Source organism: Myotis brandtii, unplaced genomic scaffold (assembly GCF_000412655.1).
Source record: "Myotis brandtii unplaced genomic scaffold, ASM41265v1 scaffold351, whole genome shotgun sequence".
NCBI lineage: Eukaryota > Metazoa > Chordata > Mammalia > Chiroptera > Vespertilionidae > Myotis > Myotis brandtii.
This window is the reverse complement of record NW_005363502.1, coordinates 4,041,194-4,066,026: the sequence shown is the minus strand read 5'-3', so window position 1 is coordinate 4,066,026 and position 24,833 is coordinate 4,041,194. Positions and strand designations below refer to the sequence as shown.

The 24,833-nt window shown below is 41.1% G+C and overlaps 1 protein-coding gene across 1 annotated transcript in view; it reads left to right on the top strand.

Annotated features, from left to right (window-relative positions):
* Positions 1–19,213: 19,213 nt before the first annotated feature.
* The window catches only part of XKR4 (XK, Kell blood group complex subunit-related family, member 4), an 11,903-nt gene continuing 6,283 nt past the window's right edge, over positions 19,214–24,833 (top strand). Inside the window, exon 1 of the mRNA XM_005871673.2 lies at positions 19,214–21,438. Within this exon, the coding sequence (XP_005871735.1) occupies positions 19,214–20,227 (1,014 nt within the window). The 3' untranslated portion in view covers positions 20,228–21,438. The remainder of the gene's footprint in view (positions 21,439–24,833) is intronic.

Genomic DNA, 24,833 nt, shown 5'->3' with positions numbered 1-24,833 from the left:
ATACACTTTTAAAAGCTTTTGCAGCTATGAGATAGTTTTACCCCAGGCATTCTGCAAATTAATCATTATTAGCCCTGTTCAAAAGAAACTCAGAAAACATGAGGAATTTACTCAAATTCTCAGGGCAAATTAATATGAGTTGGAATTGACAATAGAGTCATTCATTCAAATGGCAACAGACATTCATCAGACATTCTTAAATCGTGTAGTCTGTATTGTGTGGGAACAAATTGAGTATATGGTTAGGAACCCAAACTCTGGGCACTAATATGATCACTCTTTAGGCCAGCGGTTCTCAACCTGTGGGTCGCGACCCCTTTGGGGGTCTAACGACCCTTTCACAGGGATTGCCTAAGACCATCAGAAAACATATATAATTACATATTGTTTTTGTGATTAATCACTATGCTTTAATTATGTTCAATTTGTAACAATGAAAATACATCCTGCATATCAGATATTTACATTACGATTCATAACAGTAGCAACATTACAGTTATGAAGTAGCAACGAAAATAATTTTATGGTTGGGGGTCACCACAACATGAGGAACTGTATTAAAGGGTCGCGGCATTAGGAAGGTTGAGAACCACTGCTTTAGGCTATTTGTTTCCTCAGAATCATCGCTTCTTATTACATTTCCATAATTTCAACTGCAATGTTTTTCTAAACTAAGGAATAGAATAACCTTAAGATGACTTTGCAACCATTATTTGGAAAACTAAAAGAAAACCTGATTATAAAAGAATCGTAAAAGCAAAAATTTAAAGTGAGAAAGGCCCAAAGTAATATTCAGAAGTGGTTTGGAACATTAAGTTATGCTGTAACTAGGGCTTCTGTTGCAAGCATTAATGGGAAATGGGGCTCTAAAATAAATTGAGCCAAACTGTGGATTTAAAAGCCAAGATGATCCCCTTACTCCTGCATTGTCAGTGAACACCGAGCGAAAACATCTGGAAAGTAAACAATGCACTTCAGAATGTGTCAAAGATGAAGTCTCAAGGGAAATTTTTAAAAATTGGATAAATGAATTTCAGAAGGAAAGGCAGCCTTCCAGAGAAGGTTAGAAATCCAAGTCAGAGGAGAACCCCAACATTGAGCAGGGTTTGATAAACCTCTTGGCAAGAGAAGCTGCCTGGGAATACTTGGGGCCTACCCCGTGGAGAAACAGGAAAATAAGACAGATGAGTTGATGTCTGAGAGATAGAAAATCTAAAAAATGTAAATCAATGTATTTAAGTCTTGTTGGTGTGGATAAAGTGGGGAAAATCTAGGATGGAGTATGTTGATCATTGCAGGTAAAATATTGAGAGAATCAGACATATTAGAGTTGAATACGCAAGTCTAGAAATGTAGCCATAGATAGAATGGAAATAGCTCAGTATTGAGAAGGCAGCAAGATCAAGAAATTTTTTAGCTAAATTTTTCAGAAATACACAAATAGAAAAGACTGGCACATTTATTGGCAGAAGGAAAAGAAACTAGAAAGAAATTGAAAATGATAGTAAGAGAGAGGATGCAATTAAAAAACATGCAAAACAGCATTTGTGAGAAGGAATAAATTAACCTTACAAGCAATGATACATGTTCCAAAAAGAAGGAAAGAAGAGAAAAAAAGGGGAAAGTTAGATCGTTTGCAGTAGCAGGGATAGAAAATGAAGATCTCATTCAACCACTGTCCTCACTGCCTGGGAACTGGGGCTTGAGGAGAGGAGAAAGTTCAGAACATTGATCTTCAAATTGGGATGCCAGGAACCCTGAGAGCACAGGGCATGGAGTGCTTGAAGGAAATTGATTTCCAGATCCTCTACTTGCTCATGGCTTCCTGGAGAAAGCCCCTATGGGTTGGCTCATCTTGCAGTTCTCTGTTCACTCCTCCTCACAACCTCCCTTCCTTCACTTCCTCAAAAGTTGGCAGATCTCTCATCCATTCCATACATTACTCAAGTATAAAAATTCAGGCATAGGAAACAAAGAAAAAGTTTAACAGTTCCTTTCATTAAGTAACCAGATACCCATTCCTATCAGTCTAATGAAGAGATGCCTAATTCAGAGATTAAGATATTTGCTTAATAATATTTCTCAAACTCTGCCATATATTTATGATATTTTGATCAAATCTATACTCATAATTACTTCCATGATAACCTAGTCTAGCAAAAACAATGTAATGTGTTAATGCATAGAGTCCTGTGGTCATAGTAATTAAAAATGAATAAATACAGTACATAAGCCTTTAGTTGCATAAAGTCTGATAGAGTGATGAATACATGACATTAAGCATAAAAGTACATTAGAATAAAATTTGGAGGAAGCAGAATGGAATATGAATTCAAGAGATAAAAGGAATAATGTGAAATCTATGTCTGTTAAAAGAAAAGTCTTTGTTGGTGTGTTTTTTTAAATGGAATGCTCATTTAAATAGATAATGCCAGGTATTTCTATTGCCAGGGGTTTGTTTTTAGAATTGATGTAACACTTTTATTTTTAAATGTCAATATCACAATATTCCAGAAAGTACATATTTTAACTATTGAAATTTGCTAAAAACTTTTGCATGTTCATTTAAAAATGTGTGAACATAGATAGATTTTCAAAATTATTTTAGAATATACACCTGTTTAGAAGACCATCCTGGTCTTCTAAGGAAGCAAAAAGACATGAGTGATGAGCAGAAATGCGTGCCCATTTGAAGTTAACATGACGTGTAGCAGACCAGGTTGGCAAAACTCCAGCATTTTCTTTGGCAATGATCTGCAGCCCAGGAGCAGAAATGAGAATAAATGATATGAAATGATAGCAAATTGGGCACAGCAAGATGCTAAGAAGGCCTTGCATATTAATAAAGATAAGTTAAAATATCTGACCATGGTACCTGAATATGATAGGGATATAAATGAGAGCAGAATAGTGATAACTGTAAGTTAGTTGGTTCCCAGTAGTTAAAGGCTGGATTAGGAGCAGAGAAAGGGAAAGAGAATGAGAGGAGCATGCCAATTCCAAGCATTTGAAAACAGAGCAGGATAAAACAACGATAAGGTTATTGCTTTGTGGTTGCAATTAGGACATGGAGATTTTCATGACAAGGAGGTCAAACAATCATGAGGCTAACGGCAGTAACAGAAGGCCAATATAGATATTAAAATGTATTGAAATGGCTAGAAATGCTGTCAGAGATTGAGGTGGGCTGATATTGAACAGAATGTCCTGGCAGCAAAGTTATGGGAAGAGTGCTGTAATTGGACAGTGTGGACTTTTAGGAACCAAAGAAAGAGTTTCATGAATTGACATCGGGACTTGCACAGAAGTTGCAGCATCATGCACTCCACATCAGTCGTGCAGAATGGAACTTCATTCTCCACATCTTACCTTGCTCAAGAGCTTTGGTTTACATGGAAGGTAAGGGGAAACGGAAACAAAAAATAATCTTAATCCCACTCCAGGGCAAGTCAGCTCTTCCCGTTTTACAACTTGGTCTATTTGAGATAAATATCAAGTCAAATTCAGGAATCTCCCGGGAGGTGATCTAAGTTTCTAGGGTCAATACCTACTATTGTCCAGGTATCAGGGAAGAGGCACCTGTTCAGATTGTTAATGACAGAATCTCTTTCCACTTCATTTCTAAGCATTTGCTATGAATTGATCCAAACCAGGAGCCTGAGTGAGTTTCTCTACTGACAGCTTCTGAGGCTCAGGCAAACTCCCATTCAGCGGCTGAAGAACTCCCAACACGAACCAGGGCCTAGACGCCACGTGGCCATGTGAAGCCCACTGTGGCTAGCCTGAGATGTGGCCTGGCCTCAAAATTTTAGGCAGAAAGCAAAGCACTAAAACCTTGCAGATTTCTAGGGTATTTATGCTGCCTTCGCATATGCTGCATCTTCCTTTTTTGTGGTTTAAAATCTATGGTCATCCCAACAGGAGTATCTGAGCCAAAGCCCCTTGAGAATGCAAATTAAACCATTTCTCTCTCGAGCACATCTTGCAGCTGAAAATCAGATTTCCCAGGCCCTACTTGGGAATCCAAAGCCAAGAATCACTTAGCGTAAAAGCCTCTCCCCTGAGAACAGTGCCTGTAGAAAGTGTTTACTTCCTGAATGGCAGAGACTGAAAGTTGGTCCCAGAAAGCCATGGAACAGAAGCTTTTCCCTGTCTCTGAAGGCTGCCTGCTATTTTTTAAAAGGAGGCCATAATGACCGTGTGAGGGAGCCTCCCAGTGAGACAGTGGCATGGATGGCAAAGCCTTCAGGAGGAACTGAGCTTCTGTCCAGGTGTGTGAGTTCTGGGGAGGAAGGCAAGGAAGAGACCCTGGTGAACTAGCCAAAACCTTTCTCCTGAACTCAGTGCGCTATATCCACATAGATGTCCAAACGGGACTCAAATCTGACAAGCACGTCATTGGATTCCTCTTTCTCTCAAAACTGTCTGCAATACCAAAGGCACGGCCTATGAAAGAAATAATTGATAAGCTGGACTTTATTAAAATTTAAAATGTCTGCCCTATAAAAAAAAATGTCAAGAGAATGAGAAGAGAAGCGAAAGACTAAAAGAACTCTCTGCAAAGACACATGTGATAAAGGACTGTTATCCTAAATCCATAAAGAACGCAAAACTCAATAATAGCAAACAACCCGATTTTAAAAAATAGGCAAAAGAACTTATCAGACACCTCACCAAAAAAGACCTGCAGATAAGCATGTAAAAAGATTAAAGCAACTTCCCCTCAATATCATTCTTCCTGCCTTTTGAAAAGCATTTCCCACCTTCCATGTGACACACATTCGTTAATCCTTGGGACCGGGGGAACAGTGTTTCAGCTCTAGAGGGCTCCATCTTTGGCAAAGACAATGACTGGTCAAGTATCTTTTCTGGTAATATTTTGGCAAATTTACAGCTTAAGGACTTGAAAAGTGTCCCAGAAGTGTGGTCAGTTAACAAGCAGAGAGCGCTTGCTCTCCACATCTGCAGTGACCTATTGCGAGACGGCTCCTGGGACCCATCAGGCCATGGAGCTGAAACTTGCAAGGATGATGGGGTGAATTCAAAGCAACTGATTGCAGCAGTTTGGCAAGGAAAGCCATCATGCACTAATAATACTAATTTGGTCTCTAATTATTTATTTACTCAGTGTTCGGCTATGTATCCAGACCAGCTGTTGCTCTGTCTTTAGCTCACAATTCTCCTGTCTGATTTTGTTTTGTTGGGGCTACCGCTGGAATTCAGGAAGGAGCCTAGAGATTTTCCTTCATTTTATGAATGCGTTCATCCTTAAGTGTGCCTTCCTCCTTCTTGTATGAACCGGAGCATGCATATCTCTTGAAAGTAAGAGGGAAGGGAAATAATAGCCAGTATCAGCAATTTGATAACGTTCATTGTCTTCTTTCATTTCCTCCATCCCACTTCTCGAGTTTGAGAGTAACGGTGAGAGGAAGGGCTGTTACTGCCCAAAATGTGTCCCCGGAATGCTCTGTGCTGCGGGGAGGAGGGGCAGTTTTAGGAGCAAGTTGGTCAGAAGTGCTGAAAAGCAACTGCTCCTGCAAATTGTTCCCCCAAAATGTAGAGAAACGAGAACATTGCAGGAAGAAGGAAAGAATGAATAGTAAGCTCATAATCCTTGCGTCCCCTCTTTTCTAGTTTTAATTATTCTCCAGATTTCTGCAAGCATAAGGTATTAGCTTTTTCAGGATTGAGAGCCATATTCTATTCCCAAAGGTCAGGATGACCTATTTTTTCCCCCTGCAGATTGTCATCAAAGCTAGGTGAATGCCATTTTCATGGTTATTTTACCATGTTGACAAAATTCAATCATTATTCTCTACACACTTATTAAGCAGCATGTTGGATCTATAGATAAAAGACAAAGACAATCATTCCTTGCTCTCTAGGATGTTATAGTTTAGCTCTTCACAGGAGACCCTTATGCAAACCACAAAACCACTCTTCCCATCCTCTCCCAACACTGATCTATGAAAATTGTATAATAGTCACTGTTTCCTTTCAAAGGAAGACTGATCACTGATGGAGACAAAGAGAAGAAGGAAACCAACATTTGCTGAACCCCTGATGCCCGATAGGCACATGCTATGTGCTTTATATTTATAGTTCCATCTTTAATCATTTAAGTTTTCTTTTTCTTTTCTTTCTTTCTTTTTTTTTTAGTCAATCTTAGCTAAAGGTTTGTCAATTTTGTTGATTTAAAAAAAAAACAACTTTTGGTTTTCACTGACTTTTCTATATTGTTTTTCTATTTTCTATTTTATTCATCTCTGCTCTAATTTTTTATTTCCTTTTGCTAGCTTTGGGTTTAGTTTGTTCTTATTTTTCTAGTTTCTTAAGGTGTGATGTTAGATTTTTTACTTGAGATCTTTCTTCTTTTATAATATAAGTATTTGCCGCTATAAATTTTCCTCTTTGCTCTGTGTAGTCATAAATATTTGTGTGTTGTGTTTTTGTTTTTATTTGTTTCAAGATATTTTCTAATTTCCCTTGTGGTTTCTTCTTTGACACATTGATTCATTAAGAGTGTATTGTTTTATTAAAAAAAGAGTGTATTGTTTAATTTTCACATATTTGAATTTTCTAATTTTCCTTTACTATTGATTTCTACTTTTATTTCATTGTACCAAAAAAGATACTTTGTATAATTTTAACATTTTAAAATTTATTAAGATTTGTTTTGTGGCCTAACATGGGGTCTATCCTAGAGAATGCTTCACAGGCACTTGGAAAAAATGTATATTCTGACACATTATTGGGTAGAATATTCTGTATATATCTGTTAGGTCTAATCACTACATACTGTTGTTCAAGTCCTCTATTTCCTTACTTGTCTTCTTTCTGGTTGTTCAGCACCTGATTTAAAAAATAAAAAAAAATTGTAGTAAGCTAAAGAAGACACCAACATATTTTAGATACTGTTCCAAATCAGGCCATGTCCACCACATGTAAAATAATCTTCCTCTATCAAAATACATATATTTGAACATTTGAAGCAACTTTTTTCAGGGTTGTCATATGTGTTCATGCAGGATATGGATTTGTGAGTTGGATTTGCTTTTAGCAGAGCGGTAGCCACTATTTCACAGCCCTGGGAAGATGAAAGGGCAGAATGTGGTTCTTCTCCGAATATATCGCCTGTGTTCTGATAAAGGTTTTGTTGTGCCCTCTCTCCCATGAATGCATAAAATGCAGATGCACCTCAGCCCACAGGAGGGCTTCGGAAAGGGAGTGATGGAGAGAAAGGACCCCTGAGTCAGTTTGAGATCTCTACCACCTGAAGATCAAATAGATGGGGTTGGAGGGCTCACAGTAGAAATCACACACTAGGCCCAAGTGCCCCCACTCAAGACCACCGAGAGAAGGAGCCGCTGCATGTCAGATATGCACAATAGTCCAGTCTTCAAAGTTTCATTCAATCACTACTTAGGAATAGCAATGTCTTCATATCTGCCTACTTTCTCTCAGTATCTGATAAAGAACTGTTGAATCCCAGGAAGGCCAACTCCCAATCTTCCACCTTGCAGAGAACACTGATTTTGGTTAGATCTGATCTTTTTTGCAATGTAGAGACCACCTTACACGCACACCAGTTCCTTGTCTGTTCATGCTTGACATCCCCTTTCCCTATTAATAAACAAAAGCTGGTTTCATGCCATCCTTGATTCTGATTTTAGGTCCATCCTGCCCTCCTTATGTCTCATTTCTGAGAAGACAATTACATGCATTACAGACCTACTGTGTATATAAACTGGCTTAGATTTTTGAAAAGTTTACCATGGAAACAATAATCTGTGGTCCCAGCACCTACCCCATGAAAAGTGCAATGACTGTGCTGGTTCACTACTTTTACAACATTCTACTGGGACCAGTACTGCTTGCTTTTATCCCACAGTGAGAATTGTTTTACTTATTTATTTAACTTATTTATTTATTCAATTAACTTTAGCATCTTGTGAGTTCATAATTTCAATATTCTATTAGAATAATAATATTAGCCTAGGTGTGGTGTTACTCTTTCTTAGTTATTCTCTATTAATCATTGACTTAGTTATGTTTATTTGATAATTATTTGCTTCAAGTCTTTGTTACAAGTTTATCATTCAGAATAAACTGAATGGTGACTATTGGCTTTAGAGCAATTGTGTAATGGATATTGGACTACTTGTTTATCAGCCTTTCCAAATTGTACTGTTCCTTGCATTATACTAATTGAAAAATTCTGAGACATGTGGTGTAATGCCAGGATTTTTTTAACTTAGATTTAAATTTCCCTTAATACAATTTTAAAAAGTCACACATCTTTGTATTTAGAAAGCTTAAAATAATTTATCCTGGTCAATTTTAAGAGATTTGGAGGGAGCCTTGAATCTGGAGTTGGTCATTTCCATTTAAAGGAATCTGTCTTGGGAAATTACTGTTCTTTTACTTTCCTAGGATACAAAATCCTAATTGAAAAACCTTTGCACCTGGTAATGGCATGCATTTAATTTGCTTCTATCCTATTAGGAACATGTCGTGGTCAGGGAAGGAATGCACATTGGAATCTTGGTGATTTGTGAGTTATACACTCTGTCCCCGAGGGCTGGCGCAGCCCCGCGCCGCTAATAAATAGTCCCAGATTCAGGTCATTTGTGCCTCTTTATTATAGGCAAGAATGGCATCTGAACAATACTTCAATTTAAAACATCTCCAAATTCAGTTCAGTTCATTTCAGTGCAATTTGTCAAGTAATTATCAAGTGTGCTAGGCCTTTTTTGAGTCTCTGGGAGTGTAGCAAGAACAGAGCTCCGTCCGTACTTGCATGGATTCCACAGAAAGAGGAAGGCTAATAAGTAGCTCAAAAGTTAAAATTAAGGCGCACGTGAGGTGCTAAGGGAGCTCACGGGAGCAGATTCTGGGTGACAGTGAGAAGAGGGCAGGATCGGTTTCCCAAAGGACATGGCTCCTGGGAAGAGAGCAGCTAGTTCCTCTCCTCTGCAAGGCGATCGTCATCATATTAGCAGATGCTCTCACAGCCTTTCCTCTCGGGCTTTCCTTTCTCAAAAGCACAGAGGCAGTCGTGTAGGAGTTTGCCAGGGGACCCCTAAAGAGGAGAGGGGAGAGGACTCGGGTCCAGCAGGGGGCGGAGAGAGTGAGGGAGGGGTGGCTGAGAAGGCTGACCCTGGTTCTGTGACTTTGGGCCATCTGTGAGCCCTGGGGTCCTCCTTACATTGCGCGAGTTCTCTGAGCCAGTCCAACCATAGGAACAGGTAATGCTACAAGTATCCGTGTCCTCCAGGTATTGAGTCATTTTTTTTTTATTTTTTTTTTGTAAATCACCTAGAAAGGCATTGCTGGGCTTGAGAGCACAATTTATTGCTGCATTATTAAACGGTCCCAGCAGCCAGCTATAGTCTTTTTATTGACAGAGTAACAATGAGGCAATCCAAAGGGCAAGGCACTGGGAAATCAGGCAGGAGCTGGGGGTCCCAGCCCACACCCCCCAAAAGAGGCCTCTTCCTTAAAGAAAGCTACATCTTAGGAAAAGCAAGATATTTTTAATGGGTATCCAGTTCTGCCAGAAATTGTTTGAGAAATAAAACCAGGAAAAGTAAGCAAGTCAAAAGCAGGTAGCTGAAGTGTCTGTTGCCCTTCCCAAGGGCCTCACCATGGTGGGAGGGCAGCCATTCCCTCTCCCTCGCTGTCCTTCTCCAACCAGCCTCCTTTCTCCTATACCCCTCCCTGTCCATCGCCTTCTTCCCAGACCTAGGAGGGACCCATCTGGGGCCTGGAGATCATGCCCTCCTCCTGAACCTTCCTATGAACTAATACTGTCCCTGTCACCTGGGATTTCCCAAAACTGGCCCTTCAAAACCTGCCTCATCCTTTCCTACAAACCCTGAAACCATTCCCCTACATCCTCTCCTTCTTTCCAACTGAGTGGCCTCTTTTTTATCAGCCTTTAACCCAAATAAAATGAAGTACATAGTCCATCTACATAAATAATGCCACCTATTTTTCCTTCAACTTTAAAGTGTTAGAAATAGTATCCTGTCAAAAGGATTTTTTTAATACCTGTGAAGAAAATGTCTTTAATATCTGTACCACTCATTCTATGCTTTCTCTGTCCTTATTCTATTAAAGCCAACATTCTCAGGTAACACTTCCTTTAAATCCAGGCATAAAAGAGCTGGAGTGGGGGAGGGAGGCAGAAGAGGGAAAATTTAGAAGAAAGCTAGGGTTTGGAATGACTAATATTTATATAGAAAGTTTTCTTTCTATTTATATATAAAGTATTTCTCAGAAAATACTTTGCACTTGATCTTAGCTGAAAGACCAAGAGGTGATACAAAATACTTCAATAGACACTCTTTCATTAATTCTCCCTCAAACCTGTGAGGAGGAGGTAAAGCCAAGTGACTTTCTCAGAGTCACACAGCTGGTAGGTCTGAAGTCCCCTGCTCCTCAGTGCTATGCTCCCTGGATGTATTGCAAAGCCTCCCATCTCTGCCTGGAGTGCTCCCCACTGTCACCTGCCACCTCAGGGTTCGCACACCTTGCCCTGAGGCTACCGTAGGTGCCATCGCCTCCATGATGAAGCCCAAGTCCAAGTCCTGTTCTGGTAGATCATGTCCATGTCCTCTGGCCAGCTTCCTGCTCCTCCTCAAATGCCCCACTCTGGCCTCAGCCACACCTGCAAGCTTGGCACCGGCCGTCTCTTCCTGAGCTGCCTTCCCCTCCTAGACAGAACCTCAGGACAAAGCCTTTCTCTCTCTCCTCTGCACTTCCCCCTCCAGGTTGGAAATCTGCATCTGCGTGCTGCACATAAATGCCCGTCTCTCAGAGACAGGCCCGTCTCCAGTACCTCGGCGCCTGGCACTTAGTAGGTGTTCCAGAAATGCTTGCAGGAGGAAGGAACTGAAGGAGGGACAAGGGAAGCAGGGAAGGTGGGGAGGACCTGAGGCTGAGCCTTCTAGATACAAACCCCTGGTCACTGGAAGATGCTGCCAACCGCACATCTGCACAAACGGGCGCAGCCATGCGTTCCCTCCGTGGTCTCTCCTTTGGAAACGCTCCCATCATGGGTGTTCTTTCATTCTTCCCCTCTCCAAGGTAGGCAGAGCCCCACTGAAGCAGACTCTCAACTCTCTCCCCTACCAGAAAGGAGCTTCGGCTGCCGCTGTCCATAAGCACAAATGCTTAGGCCACTTCATGTCATCATGGACATCACACGCCAGCACCGCCCCAGATCCTTGGCTCTGCCTCCATCCCATGCCACCCACCCCAAGCATGCCTCACTCACCTTAGTTTTTTTTACCCAGGACACAGTTGGGCCCCATTTCTCATCTTCTGGGCTCGTTTCCAAGTCCTCTAAGCATGGATAACTCTGAATGTGGGTGACTGCAAGCAGTCCTCATTAGAGTGAGCGCTTGATTATAAACCCTGGGGACCCAGACTCTGTCACTGTCCCAGGGATGCCCTGAATTACAGATCCCCCTAAATAGGCCAGTAACTGTCGAGACTGGTGATGCTAACAGGTGATTTATGGCACATGGCCCATCAAATTTCTATGCATGGCAGACTGCAAAGGCACCTTGGGGGCATAGGAAAGGAGAAAAAATGAAAGATCTGTCTCAGATGCCCTGCCAGGGACAGAGGCTGGCCCTCCACTGGCAGGGACAGATCAAAGCCTGCAGGAGACCAGCCTGCACCCATGAGCCCTCCTGCCCTTCACTTCACTTTGGGACTATATCACAAGAACCCTAAAACACCAATCCAAAAGAATGTATGTACCCCTATGTTCATAGCAGCATTATTGACAGTAGCTAAGATCTGGAAACAGCCCAAGTGCCCATCAGTAGATGAGTAGATAAAATGTCTATGGTACATCTACACAATGGAATACTATCTATACTAATAAAAGGGGAATATGCTAATTAGACCAGGAGACCTTCCAGGGGACCTTCCGGACATCCTTCCGGACAAAGTCATGGTGGCAGGGCCAAGGCAGAGGTGGTTAGGGCCAATCAAGCCAGGAGGGGAGGGCAGTTGGGGGTGATCAGCCGCCGGGAGGGGCAGTTGGGGGCAAGCAGGCCGGTGGGGGGCAAGCAGGCCATCAATGGGGGTCAGTTGGAGGTGATCAGGACAGCAGGGGGCAGTTTGGAGTGAGCAGGCCAGCAGTGGGGCAGTTGGGGGTGATCAGGCTGCTGGGGGGGCATTTGGGGGCAAGCAAGCCATCGGCGAGGAGGCAGTTGGGAGTGAGCAGGCCAGCAGGCAGAGTGGTTAGGGGTTATCAGCAGGCAGGCAGGTGAGCGGTTAGAAGCCAGCAGTGCCAGATTGCGAGAGGGATGTCCAACTGCTGGTTTAGGCCTGATCCCACAGGGAGAGGGTGCAGGCCAGGCTGAGGGACACACACACACCCCTGCACGAATTTTGTGCACTGAGCCACTAGTGCAGCTATAAAAAAGAAGGATTTCTTACTCTTTGCAACAGCATGGATGGAACTGGAAACCATTATGCTAAGTGAAATAAGCTAGTCAGGGCAAAACAAATATCACATGATCTCACCTATATGTCGAATCTAATGAACAAAGTAAACTGATGAACAAATAGGTCCAGAAGCATGGGTGCATGGATCAGACTGACAAATCTCAGAGAGGAGGGGGTTGGGGGGAACTTATATGCATAGATGCACAACTCAAGGACACAGACAGTGGTTTGGTGAAGGTCTAGAGTGGGGCAGGAGCTGGGTGGGGAAAGTGTGGGAAAAATAGGAAACATATATAATAACGTCAACAATAAAAAATAAACATAAAAAGAAGAAGGAGGAGGAGGAGGAGGAGGAGAAGAAACACTTTGTCTCTTCCAACAACTTTTTTCAACTACTTTCATATTAAACATTTCTTAAATTTCAATTCCATGTTTCCCTTATCAACCCTTTCACAGCCTTACAATTTGCTTTGCAAAGAACTTGAAATCCTCAGAATGGCTTACAAAAAGAATGCATATCCCTGCCCAAACTAAATATATTAAAATTTGAAATTTTTTAGTAAGAACTATTACAAGGTTTAAACCAGCGATAAATGGTTTCCATGCAAGAAGATTTAGAACCCTTTAGACCCAGTGGATCCTGTCTTTTCTTTCCTTACCTTCCCCTGCACCAACAAAGATGAGAGCCCTGAAGGCTTTACATTTTTTTTCAATTGTTACATTCTTTCATCTGGGTGTATTCAATAGGAGCCCAGCCAAGTGGAGCTACTGCCTCTCATATCTACCTAAGAGACAAGCTCTGCATGCTGAAGAAATAGAAAATGATTCTGTTTCCCAATATTCATTTTATGACCTGCTACCCTTAGATCAGCACACATTGGGCAGTATTTTTCTTTGGGTAAAAATCCAGGAAAACTAAGAGAGTTGTTTTAGTTCAGAAAATATGAAGAAATGAATAGCATGGCTTTCCTCCCAGGATCTTGTGCCTCTGATCCATTTTGTGAAGTTAATCCAAAATGGGATCCGTTGACCTGGGGACAAATATAGTTGCTCTGAGCCTGAAGGAGCAGGTGTGATGGGAAACCCTTGGGAGTCAGATGCTTGGACATTGGGGGGTCAGATGCTAAAGAGATGGCATTATTACAGGGTCATCAACATCCCTCCATGTTGTTATCTCATGAGTTTAGATTGTGGGAGATTCGAGAGCTCACCTTCCCACTTGTTGGTACAGATAACCATACCAGTCTATTATTGTGGTGTTCAGGGTTGTGAATCTACGCAATTGGATGCCTGCCCTTCTTGCTAATTACATGACCTTGGGCAAGTCATTTAACCTCTCTTCCTGAGTGCAAAACAGTGCTTGCCTACAAGCGTTATCATGAAATTTAAATTGGACATATGTAGGTACCGAGCACATCGCTGCACAAAACAATGACCCAACAAATGCTTGTTCGTTCTTTTGTCTGTGATTCTGAGCTTCAAATTCATTAAGAAAATCATAAAGTTCTTTGACTATAAGAAACCAATATTATGTTGTCATCTAAAATTCAGTGGTTGGTTTGTTTTTTGTTTGTTCAGGGACTGTACCATTAGGGGGAAAAATTATGTTTGTGATGAACAAACTGAATATGTTATGTATGGTCATAGCATAGTTTCACCTCCATAGACAAAGAGGGTTGTCTTGTAAATCATTCGTTCCCAAACTATTGGTGAAATCATACTTTAAATTTCTCCCAAAAATATTGAAATTGACAGACAGGATAGAGAAATGGGGAGAAAGGAAGGGACGTCAACATGTTTGCAATCAAAATGGTGATCAGATAGGGAAACAATATGACATCCAGCAACTGGATGACAAATGTACTCATTTCAGAAGTTGATGCACAGCAGAGTGACAGATGCTGGGGACACAGTGGTCAGCCAAAAATGGGGAGACATGCCCATCAGCACCCGCACAGGTAGATGACCACAGTGGTTGTGCTGAGGTATGCCATCAGGAACAAGCAAGCACAGTGTTGTGGCACTTACAACGAGGTGATTGGATTTAGATTACGGGCTGGGACAGGCTCCCCTAAGGAAAGGAATGATGCTTAAACCAAAAACTGAAAGGTGACTTTTCAAGAGAGAGCACAGCATTTCCTGGCTCTGGGAAGAAAATGTGGTCTTATTCAACACGGGAGGAATGGAGAGACGGCAATGTGGCTGGAGCACAGAGAGGCACAAGATGAGCCGGGGTGTTCAGGTGGCCCAGAGAGTTACCAGGTCAGGCTGCCGAAGATGTGCGATAAGACACCAGCTTTTAGCCAGTCAGCTTTCAACACAGTTCTGTCTGTCATTTCGGAGAAAAGAGCATTCAGGGAAGAGTATATGCGGGAAGATTCAGGAAGCAGTGGATCCAGGGCTCCATCGAAAGGGGTCCCCCTGCTGGCCAAAAGTTATGCTTCCCTTAAGATGGAGTTTAGAACTCGGTAAAAGACTTTAGTTGATTGGCAAGAAGGGTATAGCTATTGTATTATTCTCTCTGCTTTTGTATATGTCAGAAGTTTTATATAGTATTAACTTTTTAAGCTAAAAGGAAGGACTCCTTCTCGCCAGCTGCAGTTTGGTTGTAAAGATGGGTCAGTGGCCAGGTGGTTCCCTGAGACTGTAACCGTTGGCTGGCCTGTTGTGGGGCAAGGGCTGTGGTTATTCCCTTCAACAGGAGAAGGAAAGAGACGGACTCATTCTGTCTGTTGAAAAATCATAGAATTAGCATACTTGATTCAATTCCCCGAACTCCATACATTTAGAAAAGTAGGCTGTAAATCCTAAATCCTCTAATGCAGTGGTTCTCAACCTTCCTAATGCCGCGACCCTTTAATACAGTTCCTCATGTTGTGGTGACCCCCAATTTCATTGTTACAAATTGAACATAATTAAAGCATAGTGATTAATCACAAAAACAATATGTAATTATATATGTGTTTTCTGATGATCTTAGGCGACCCCGGTGAAAGGGTCGTTCGACCCCCCAAAGGGGTCGCGACCCACAGGTTGAGAACCGCTGCTCTACAGTGTTCTCTGGGGATTTCCAGGAATTCTTCTTTACACCCAGACAACAAACCACATGACAGGTGTACAGATTTTATTTCACAGTGTTTTGTAAAAACTGAGAACTAAGCATTTCATGACAGGTATAAATTTGTAATGAGGAGTAACTCTAAAATGGCCCTATATTTTCTGTTCAGGAATATATTTACCTTCTAAAAACTAATTGCTAAACAGATGAAAAAGAAAATCATAATCAAATGAACAAGGGAAATCCTAATTGTTGCTAAGTCAGAGAATTTATAAAGTAATTGGTCATGATTCACACTTCTTTAAAAATTATTTTTATTATTGAGGGTATTACAGATGTCCCCCACTTTCCCCCCTTGGGTCCCCCTCCACCCGGCTCTGGCCCCACTTTAGACCTTCACCTCTCTCTTGTCTGTGTCCATGGGCTATGCATATATGCATATAAATTCTTTGGTTAATCTCTTCCCATCCCCCTTCCCTCTGAGATCTATCAGTCTGTTCCATTCTTCCATGTCTATGGTCCTATTTTGTTCATCAGTTTATTTTGTTCATTAGATTCCACATATAACTGAGATCATGTGATAATTGTCTTTCTCTGACTAGCTTATTTCACTTAGCATAATAATCTCCAGGCCCATCCATGCTGTCTCAAAGGGTAAGAGATCCTTTCTTTTTTACTGCTGCATAGTATTCCATTATATAAATGTACCACAGCTTTTTTATCCACTCATCTTCTGAGGGCACTTGGCTGTTTCCAGATCTTAGCTATTGTACATTGTGCTGCTATGAACATAGAAGTGCATATATTTTTTTCTGATTGGTGTTTTGGGATTCTTAGGATATAGTCCCAAGTGGGATCACTAGGTCAAACGGCAGTTCCATTTTTAATTTTTTGAGGAAACTCCATACTGTTTTTCACAGTGGCTACACCAGTCTGCATTCCCATCAGCAGTGTACTAGGGTTCCCTTTTTTCCACATCCTCACCAGCACTTGTTATTTGTTGATTTATTGATAGTAGCCATTCTAGCAGGTGTGATGTGATACCTCCTCGTGGTCTTAATTTGCATCTCTCTGATCATTAGTGACATTGAGCATTTTTTCATATGTCTCTTGGCATTGTATGTCCTCATTGGAGAAGTGTCTATTCAGGTCCTTTGCCCATTTTTTAATTGGATTGTTTGTCTTCCTCCTGTTGAGTTGTATGAGTTCTTTATATATTTTGGAAATTAACCCCTTATCACATGTATCATTGGTGAGTATGTCTTAAATTGTAAGATACACAGAAAGAAAGACTGATAAGAAAATCTTCATTTTCTACTGCCAGAATAGTGTCTTAACAAGTTCCTTGAGTGTCAAAGCAGGTGGAATTAATAAAAGGTACAGAAATTACAAAAGAATTTGAACTAAGCTAATTTTCTAATTCTTTTAAATCTGACAACAAATCATTTTATGATGCTGTTTTACTCTTTTTCACTGCTTTGACAAGCAGCCTTTAATAACATTTTCTTGTACAAACTGGTACCCTGATCTGACAATCCTGATCTAGTCCATTCCACTGTTTTGCTCAAGCCTGGCGGACCATGCTGGATCTTCCTGAAGGTGGCGCTGTGTTTAAACACTGTCCTATGGGATGTGGGCTGGTAACAAAAGGAAGCTGTGCCTGTGGAGAAGCTGCAATCCATTCACAGCTTAAAAGCATAAAGAGAACAGCCTATTCAAGAAGCAGTTAGTACCGTTGCTAATGGTGCTGGCAAAGAGCGAGGTCATGAGTGGCTTCTATGCAACACACAGTGTTGAAATTAAAATTGCACAACTTCTGTTCTTATATCCTAAACTATAATAAGTATATAATTCACAGTCATTATTCCATCACCTTTTATTTCCCATCCCCTAACCTTCTTTCTTCTTTTGTAACCATTTTCTCCTTTCCTCTCTTTTCACTTATGAATTTGCTTTGTAATTGAAGTATCATTGGTGAATATGTTTCCACCGTGTAGAAATTACATTAACATAAACTCCTTTGTGTACTGGTCTCCAACTGACCTAAAAATATTGCCATAACTGCCTGAGAGTTACAGTAATAAAAGATTTTTGTGCTGGCCAGAGAACAATTGAAGGTCCAGTGTAGGATGAGGCATTATACAGACTTTATTGGGAATAGATATGAGACGTGGATGTTGGAAAACACTTTCTTTATTGATAATTATTCTTTGGAGTTCATCTTACTCAAGGAGAATAAGAAAGAACTAACTATTGAGGTTGAATGTTTTTTCTATCAATTAGTGTGGCTCTTTTTCAGAAGAGTCATTTTTTAAATTCATTTTCAAGAACCAGAGACAACAGCTCTTCTCTATTGAAATATAAAAAAGGAAAGTACATGTCCCATTACAAGTTCTTGGCAATCCCCTCCTATTACTTCCATAGCAGGAGAAGACTATAAGGTGGCCTGGTTATAATGAGTAAGAGTCTAGTGAAGCAAAGCCAGCAGGACTTTAAAACACAAAACCATTTGTAGTCTTGGTAAGTCTTGGTACAACTCAATAAGTACACCAGCTGCAATGCAAATTGATATAACATTTCAGTGACAAAGTGGAATTCCCAAACCATCTCGCTCCTAGAAGAGGCCAATGTGTGTTTTTAGTGAGCCCTGTGGACATCTGGACCATCAAGGTGATGTTTCAGACAAGGTAAATGGAGCAACAGTGAAAGGAAGCAACACAAATGATTAAGTTTTGGAAACATACTTTGAGAAGGAATACTAACCAAATGGGGCTCGTCAAACAATAAGAGAAGTGGTTGAGGAGTGATTTCTGTATAATCTTTAATTTATGAAAGATTCAGAGATGAGAGTGAGCAGACATTTCTTCTTCTAAGGGAAAGACAGTAAGGAATATACAAAAGCTGTAGTAGCAAGTGTCAGATTATACGAGGGACAAACTACACAGCAGGTATCACACGAAACACTGCCAAAAAGGTTCTATGGACTCCTTTTTCTTATTTTTTAAAAACATATTTTTATTGATTTCAGAGAGGAAGAGGGAGAGAGAGATAGAAACATCAATGATGAGAACCATAGAATGGCTGCCTCCTGCATGCCCCCCACTGGGGATGGAGCCCGCAACCTAGGCATATGCCCTTGACCGGAATCGAACCTGGGACCCTTCAGTCTGCAGGCTCTATCCACCGAGCGAAACTGGCTAGGGCTCCTTTTCTTATTCTTAAATCAACTTTCTTGTTGAGAAGCAGAATGGAAAACCAGCTAGCCCCTCGAGTTTCCTGGGACTGTTCATGCTTTTAGATCACAGAGTGTCAAAGCTGCCAGGGAGCCTTGGAGATCATCTCCTTTATAAATGAGGACACCACTTTAAACAATTGTCCAAAGTCATGCCAGGTAATAAGTGGCAAAGTTGAAACAGCAACCCAATGTTGTTAACCTCCAACCCACGGCTCTGTTCCCACTACACAAAACTACCTCCTGAGTCTATGTACACCAAACACATGGAAGTTAAACCCCACCCCATTTCCAGATCCTACATTCCATGATTAGTTCATGACTTCTCCATGTGGTTGGGTCCCCTCGAGGACAGACACTAGGAGCCCCCTCTGAGTGTTTGGCCCAGCTAAAACTCAGAGAAATTACAATCTTTGCTGAGGTCAAAGCTAGCCTGTCTCAAGCCCCCAGCCCGCATGACTATTTCCAGGAGACAACACTGCATCTCACTCTTGACAGAATGTCTTCCTGTTTGCTTTGTAGGTTTCACAGCAGCAGCCTCCCTGGTGTCTTTGGCTTGGGCCTTGGCCTCATACCAGAAGGCCCTCCGGGACTCCCGAGATGACAAGAAGCCCATCAGCTACATGGCTGTTGTCATCCAGTTCTGCTGGCACTTCTTCACCATCGCTGCCAGGGTCATCACCTTTGCCCTCTTTGCCTCGGTTTTCCAGCTGTACTTTGGGATCTTCATCGTCCTTCACTGGTGCATCATGACCTTCTGGATCGTCCACTGTGAGACAGAATTCTGTATCACCAAATGGGAAGAGATCGTGTTCGACATGGTGGTGGGGATCATCTACATCTTCAGCTGGTTCAACGTCAAGGAAGGCAGGACACGCTGCAGGCTCTTCATTTACTATTTTGTGATCCTTTTGGAAAATACAGCCTTGAGTGCCCTCTGGTACCTCTACAAGGCTCCCCAGATTGCAGATGCATTTGCCATCCCGGCGCTGTGTGTGGTGTTCAGCAGCTTTTTAACGGGCGTGGTTTTTATGCTGATGTATTATGCCTTCTTTCACCCCAATGGACCCAGATTCGGGCAGTCACCAAGTTGTGCTTGTGAGGACCCCGTCGCTGCCTTCACCCTGCCTCCAGAAGTGGCCACGAGCACGCTGCGGTCCATCTCCAACAACCGCAGTGTTGTCAGTGACCGCGACCAGAAATTTGCAGAGCGGGATGGGTGTGTACCTGTCTTTCAGGTGAGACCCACAGCCCCATCCACCCCATCATCGCGCCCACCACGGATTGAAGAATCTGTCATTAAAATTGACCTGTTCAGGAATAGGTACCCAGCGTGGGAGAGACATGTTTTGGACCGAAGCCTCCGGAAGGCCATTTTAGCCTTTGAATGTTCCCCGTCTCCTCCAAGGCTGCAGTACAAAGATGATGCCCTTATTCAGGAGCGGTTGGAGTATGAAACCACTTTATAAAAACAAAAAGACTGGGAGGAGCCACAACTGCCAGATAAAGGGTGGTGGCAGGCCTGTGGCAATAATGAAACTCCATCCTAGAGTAGGGAAATGAGCTGTCATGCTTGTAGTCTGACCGTCGTCATGGTTACTGTCTGACCCTCCATCAGCTGACTGCCTGCTGCTGGTCTTCTTTCAAACAGCAGCCCCGACAGTCTCCTGCCACTGGGAGGACTCCTGGTTGCTACCAACTTCTCCTACACTCACTGTCTTTCAGCGCATCCACCGGAGGGTCCTATGAATATGGAAAATGTTGCCTCTGATCCATAGGGTGTTTTGATGAAATTAACTGATCTCTGCATAAAAATATATTGTCATAACACACATACATGCACACACATACACTAACACACACACAACACCAGTCCTCTGTCAAATAGCTTAGGTGATTTTTCTTGATGAAAAGCTCTGATTCTCACAGGAATATTAAAACCGGGAGAGAATATATCCCTCAAGACTCCAGAAAAAAAAAAGTAGTACTGCTTAGAAAAGAATTCATAAACCATGCTCATTTGGAAACCAATACATACCATGTGTGAAAAGCCTGTCCAGTGGACAGCAAACTCAAGTGTGTTTACACGTGTATTAGAAGTGAAGGAATGGTTCGTTTTCAACACATTTCAGGATTGGTTTTTTAATCTTAAGTTTCCAGTTGAGAACATCTTTAATGACAGAAATCCTATGCAGCACATGTATGGCGTTTGGTAAGACCAAGGAGCTCGCTAACTTAGTGACATAAAGTAAATGGTAATCGTGATTCAGTATTCAATTGCAAAAATTTCATAAATACCGGAAGAGAAAGTGGGAAAAAAAGGCAAAATGAGCGTCTGATTTCTCGGCCTGTGCAGCGCACATTGGAACGTAAGAGCAGATTGGCGAGAGAGGACCGGGTTGGAACTGGATGTGTCAGATCTCAGAAGGCGTGGCTCTGCCTGAGCTCAGGTAGGCATGATTCCAGAACACGCCATGCCCCATCTTTCTAGTGCCAAACACCGTCCAATCCCAGGATTCACCTGGAAGCCCTGGATAACTGAGATGGAGCGGCATGAGCCCCACAGAAGCGGAAACTAGAATGAACATTCAAGTTCTCCACTGTGTACAGACTCCCCCACCACCACCACCAATTCAAGGTCAAAGTGATGTGTCTTTTAGAGGCTTTGGGACACTTTTTAGTAAGTATGAGCAGACAAATGCAGTGAATATGCTAGGGGAAAACCCTTCTGAACTGATTGAGGGCTTATCACTAGATCCAGCTAAGATTTGCATTTGAATCATTTGTAAAGTTGTACTCTTACAACAAGCTTCTGGTTTTAAATACCTCCGTACAGCAAGTAAGCGTTCCCCATTTTCTGTTCCCAGTGTCCTCAGTCATGGTGCTTTTTGTTGCATTAAAAGTGCCAGTCAAACTTTGATAGTATTTTTTTATAATTGGTGCAGAGTGGAATAACTCATGGATTATTTCAATATTTTTGTAATAAAGAAATATAGGGTATACATATAGGCATCATCACTTTTTTATAGACCTGGAACTATTTAAAATACTCGAAGCATCACAATTATTTGGGATGTCAGAAACTGGTCCACAAATTCCATCAGTCTGCCTTGGCAGATTGAGAACACTTGTCTTTTGTATAATCACCCAACTGTGCCATGTCTGTGTCCCCAGAAACTTGGCCAGGGGTGCTGTCAGGATATCAGGTGATGAGAGAATCAGCTTAACTAGAGAGTGCTTGTCAAGACTGGCCATTGTTTCCCAGAAAATCAAAGATGTAAATGGTTACTTTCATCCATCCATTATGACAAACCTGACCACAGTGGAAGATGTCTTAAATTTCCTTCCCTAGTTTATATCAACCCAACTGACATATTAGTCAAGTCTCTAAATTAAAAAAAAACAAAAACAGTTTAACTTCATTACCCAGTTATTGGGACTGTCCAATTAATTTAAAATAGTCAAGGTCTAAAGCCACCCCCTGTAATGGGTGTGCCATACAGAGACTGCTGACCCCATGATGACATCCACAGGAAATGATAGAGCACTCAACATAGGGCTTCTTTTGGTACAAAGCCCTAAAGCAATGTTTAAAAGTAGACGATTTCTATCAGCAGGCATACTTTCCTATTCTGCTGTGATTTGATCCTCCAAGCAAGATTTTCATTAAAAAAAACAATGATCTTTTGATTGGAGGTGAAAAGATTGCCTAGTCACCAGTAAAGGCCCAGGAAGATACCCCTCTTGTCAGCAATTGGTGAAAACATTCTACCCCCACTGTAGAAGAAAAAAAATGATTATATTGACAAATTCTCCACTTTTATGCAGAACCATGAGTTATTAGCTTTATTATTTCCAATACACCTTTTAATTGATGATCTTTGGAAACTGGATTGCTCAGTTGAACTATACCTTTGATTCCATGAGCAAATAACAGATAACAGTACAATAGTGTTAATCAACACAAATGCCACAGGCTCTATCACTCTTCAAACATGTAAGTCTTACATTATTTCTCAACTGTATCCCCCATTTAACATGTTAAGGGTCAAAATGAGTGCTATGTGAATTTTTAAAAAGATGATGTACTGTGCTTTGTCTTGGAGGTGAGAATGTAGTCAGGAGGGTGTAAGAAGTTTGAATTTTTCAATAATTTTCCAAATACTGTAAATACTCTGTTATCCAACATACTTGAAGATTATGATGTTTTAGTCAAAAAAATTCTTGTTAAGGAAATGACATCTCCTACATGTAATAAATTACAATTTTTCTCAAGATTATAACAACAAAAATATACTCCCAAGGTAAATCATGATTTAATCTTCCATGACTTAGAAAGCACAGCCATTGGACTGTGTGGTGATGACAACTCATTAGTTTCTAGACACACGGATAACAGAGAGTGTAAAGTGTTAGGAGTTAAAGAGACATTGTCAATATACCAAGGAACAGAGTTTGATATTTGTGTTTATATTTTAGTTCTTCCTAAGATTTCGTTTTCAATCTGCCATTAAACCCTCCACAGAGAGTAAGTGAGGAATCACAAGGAAGAAGCCATGGTTAGCATACAAACTGGAAATGCTGGACTTTTTCTCTGTGGGCTCCAACGTCCTGTGCAGGAGCTTATTGGATTTCTTGAAGAGGAGGGGTCTGCTCTCAGTACCCACTTTTTGCATAGGACCATACAATTTTCTAAAAGAAAATATTATAAATGTTTTCACCTTCAAAGTAGCATTTTAAAATGAAACCGTAACTAAGATTAAAGAACTTTCAAAGTAGCATTTTAAAATAAAACCATAGTTAATATTAAAAAAACATATATATCTTGACCACACAGACTTCAAGTACTTGTGTGGAAGAAAATAATTTTTTTTACCTAAGTCAAAATTTGGTCCCCCAAAATGACGATGTCCTTTAAATTCTCTTCATACATTTGCTTTGTCCTACTTAACTGTGTTCTGTCTAGTCCAGTAATATTGACTTTGCAGACAATCAGTTACTATTCATTTATGATAATGTGGTGACCTCAACAAATGAAATAAATTCTTACTGACATAGCAAAAGTAGGCAGTTCAAGTACTAGCAAAATATATAAAGGTAACCTGAAGATAAAGTATAATGAAGTATTTATGCTTATTTTCTAAATGCCCACTTTATTTTGATCTATGAATGAATGAAGTGATAGCAATGAGAACTTAAAAGTAAGTGGGAAAAATTGACATCTCAATGATGTTTTTAAAAAATATAATCCCATATGTGTGTGTATGTTATAAATCATACACACACACACAATAGAGTAACAGATGAAAGAGATAAAGTATACGCTCCCTTTTTATTCATATAAATTGGTATGTTACTCACACATGAGCTTTTAGATAAATCAAACTTCTTCCTCCTCATTTTTCAGCATCAACTCAAGTTTGCAGTGCCTGTCTATAAGATAGCAACACACCTATGAACTTCAGCTGGAAGTACCTAGATACAATCTAGCACTTTTAGCTTGAATGAGCTTTATCACTTCTTAAGGATCTCATCCTTTAAGAAGCTGAAAAGAATCGTTTTGAGTCATTTCAAAGTTTCTTTCTCTGAACTGATTGAATTGAGCAAAGAAAACCTCTGGTGTCCTTACCAGGGTTGTGTAAGGTGACACATTTGCCTTTAAATGCACCAAATGCCATTGAGCGGAAGGAAATTCTGACACAATGTTTAGACAAAAATCCAGAGATACTTTTTTCTAATGAACCATTTTCTAGACTAAATATGCGCTCCCCTGCATTCTCACACGTCTTTGCCATTAGCCATTACCGTTTCTATATAAAGCTTGGATGAGATGCCTGCTTCTCTGAGGAGAGTTCCTTAAAGCCTTTTTAAAAATAGCTCAGACCGCCTCTCAGAAATATAGCTCAGAGCGTGGCTGAAGTGCATGATGAAAACACAGCAGGCCTGACGTTGCTGATTCTATCATTTCAGTGATGGATGCAGATGAACTCATGTTCATTTATCTTCAGGAATCCAGTGTCACTTTGACAACAATCAAAATGATTGCTTTAGCCAGCTTGTGACTCATGAAACCCC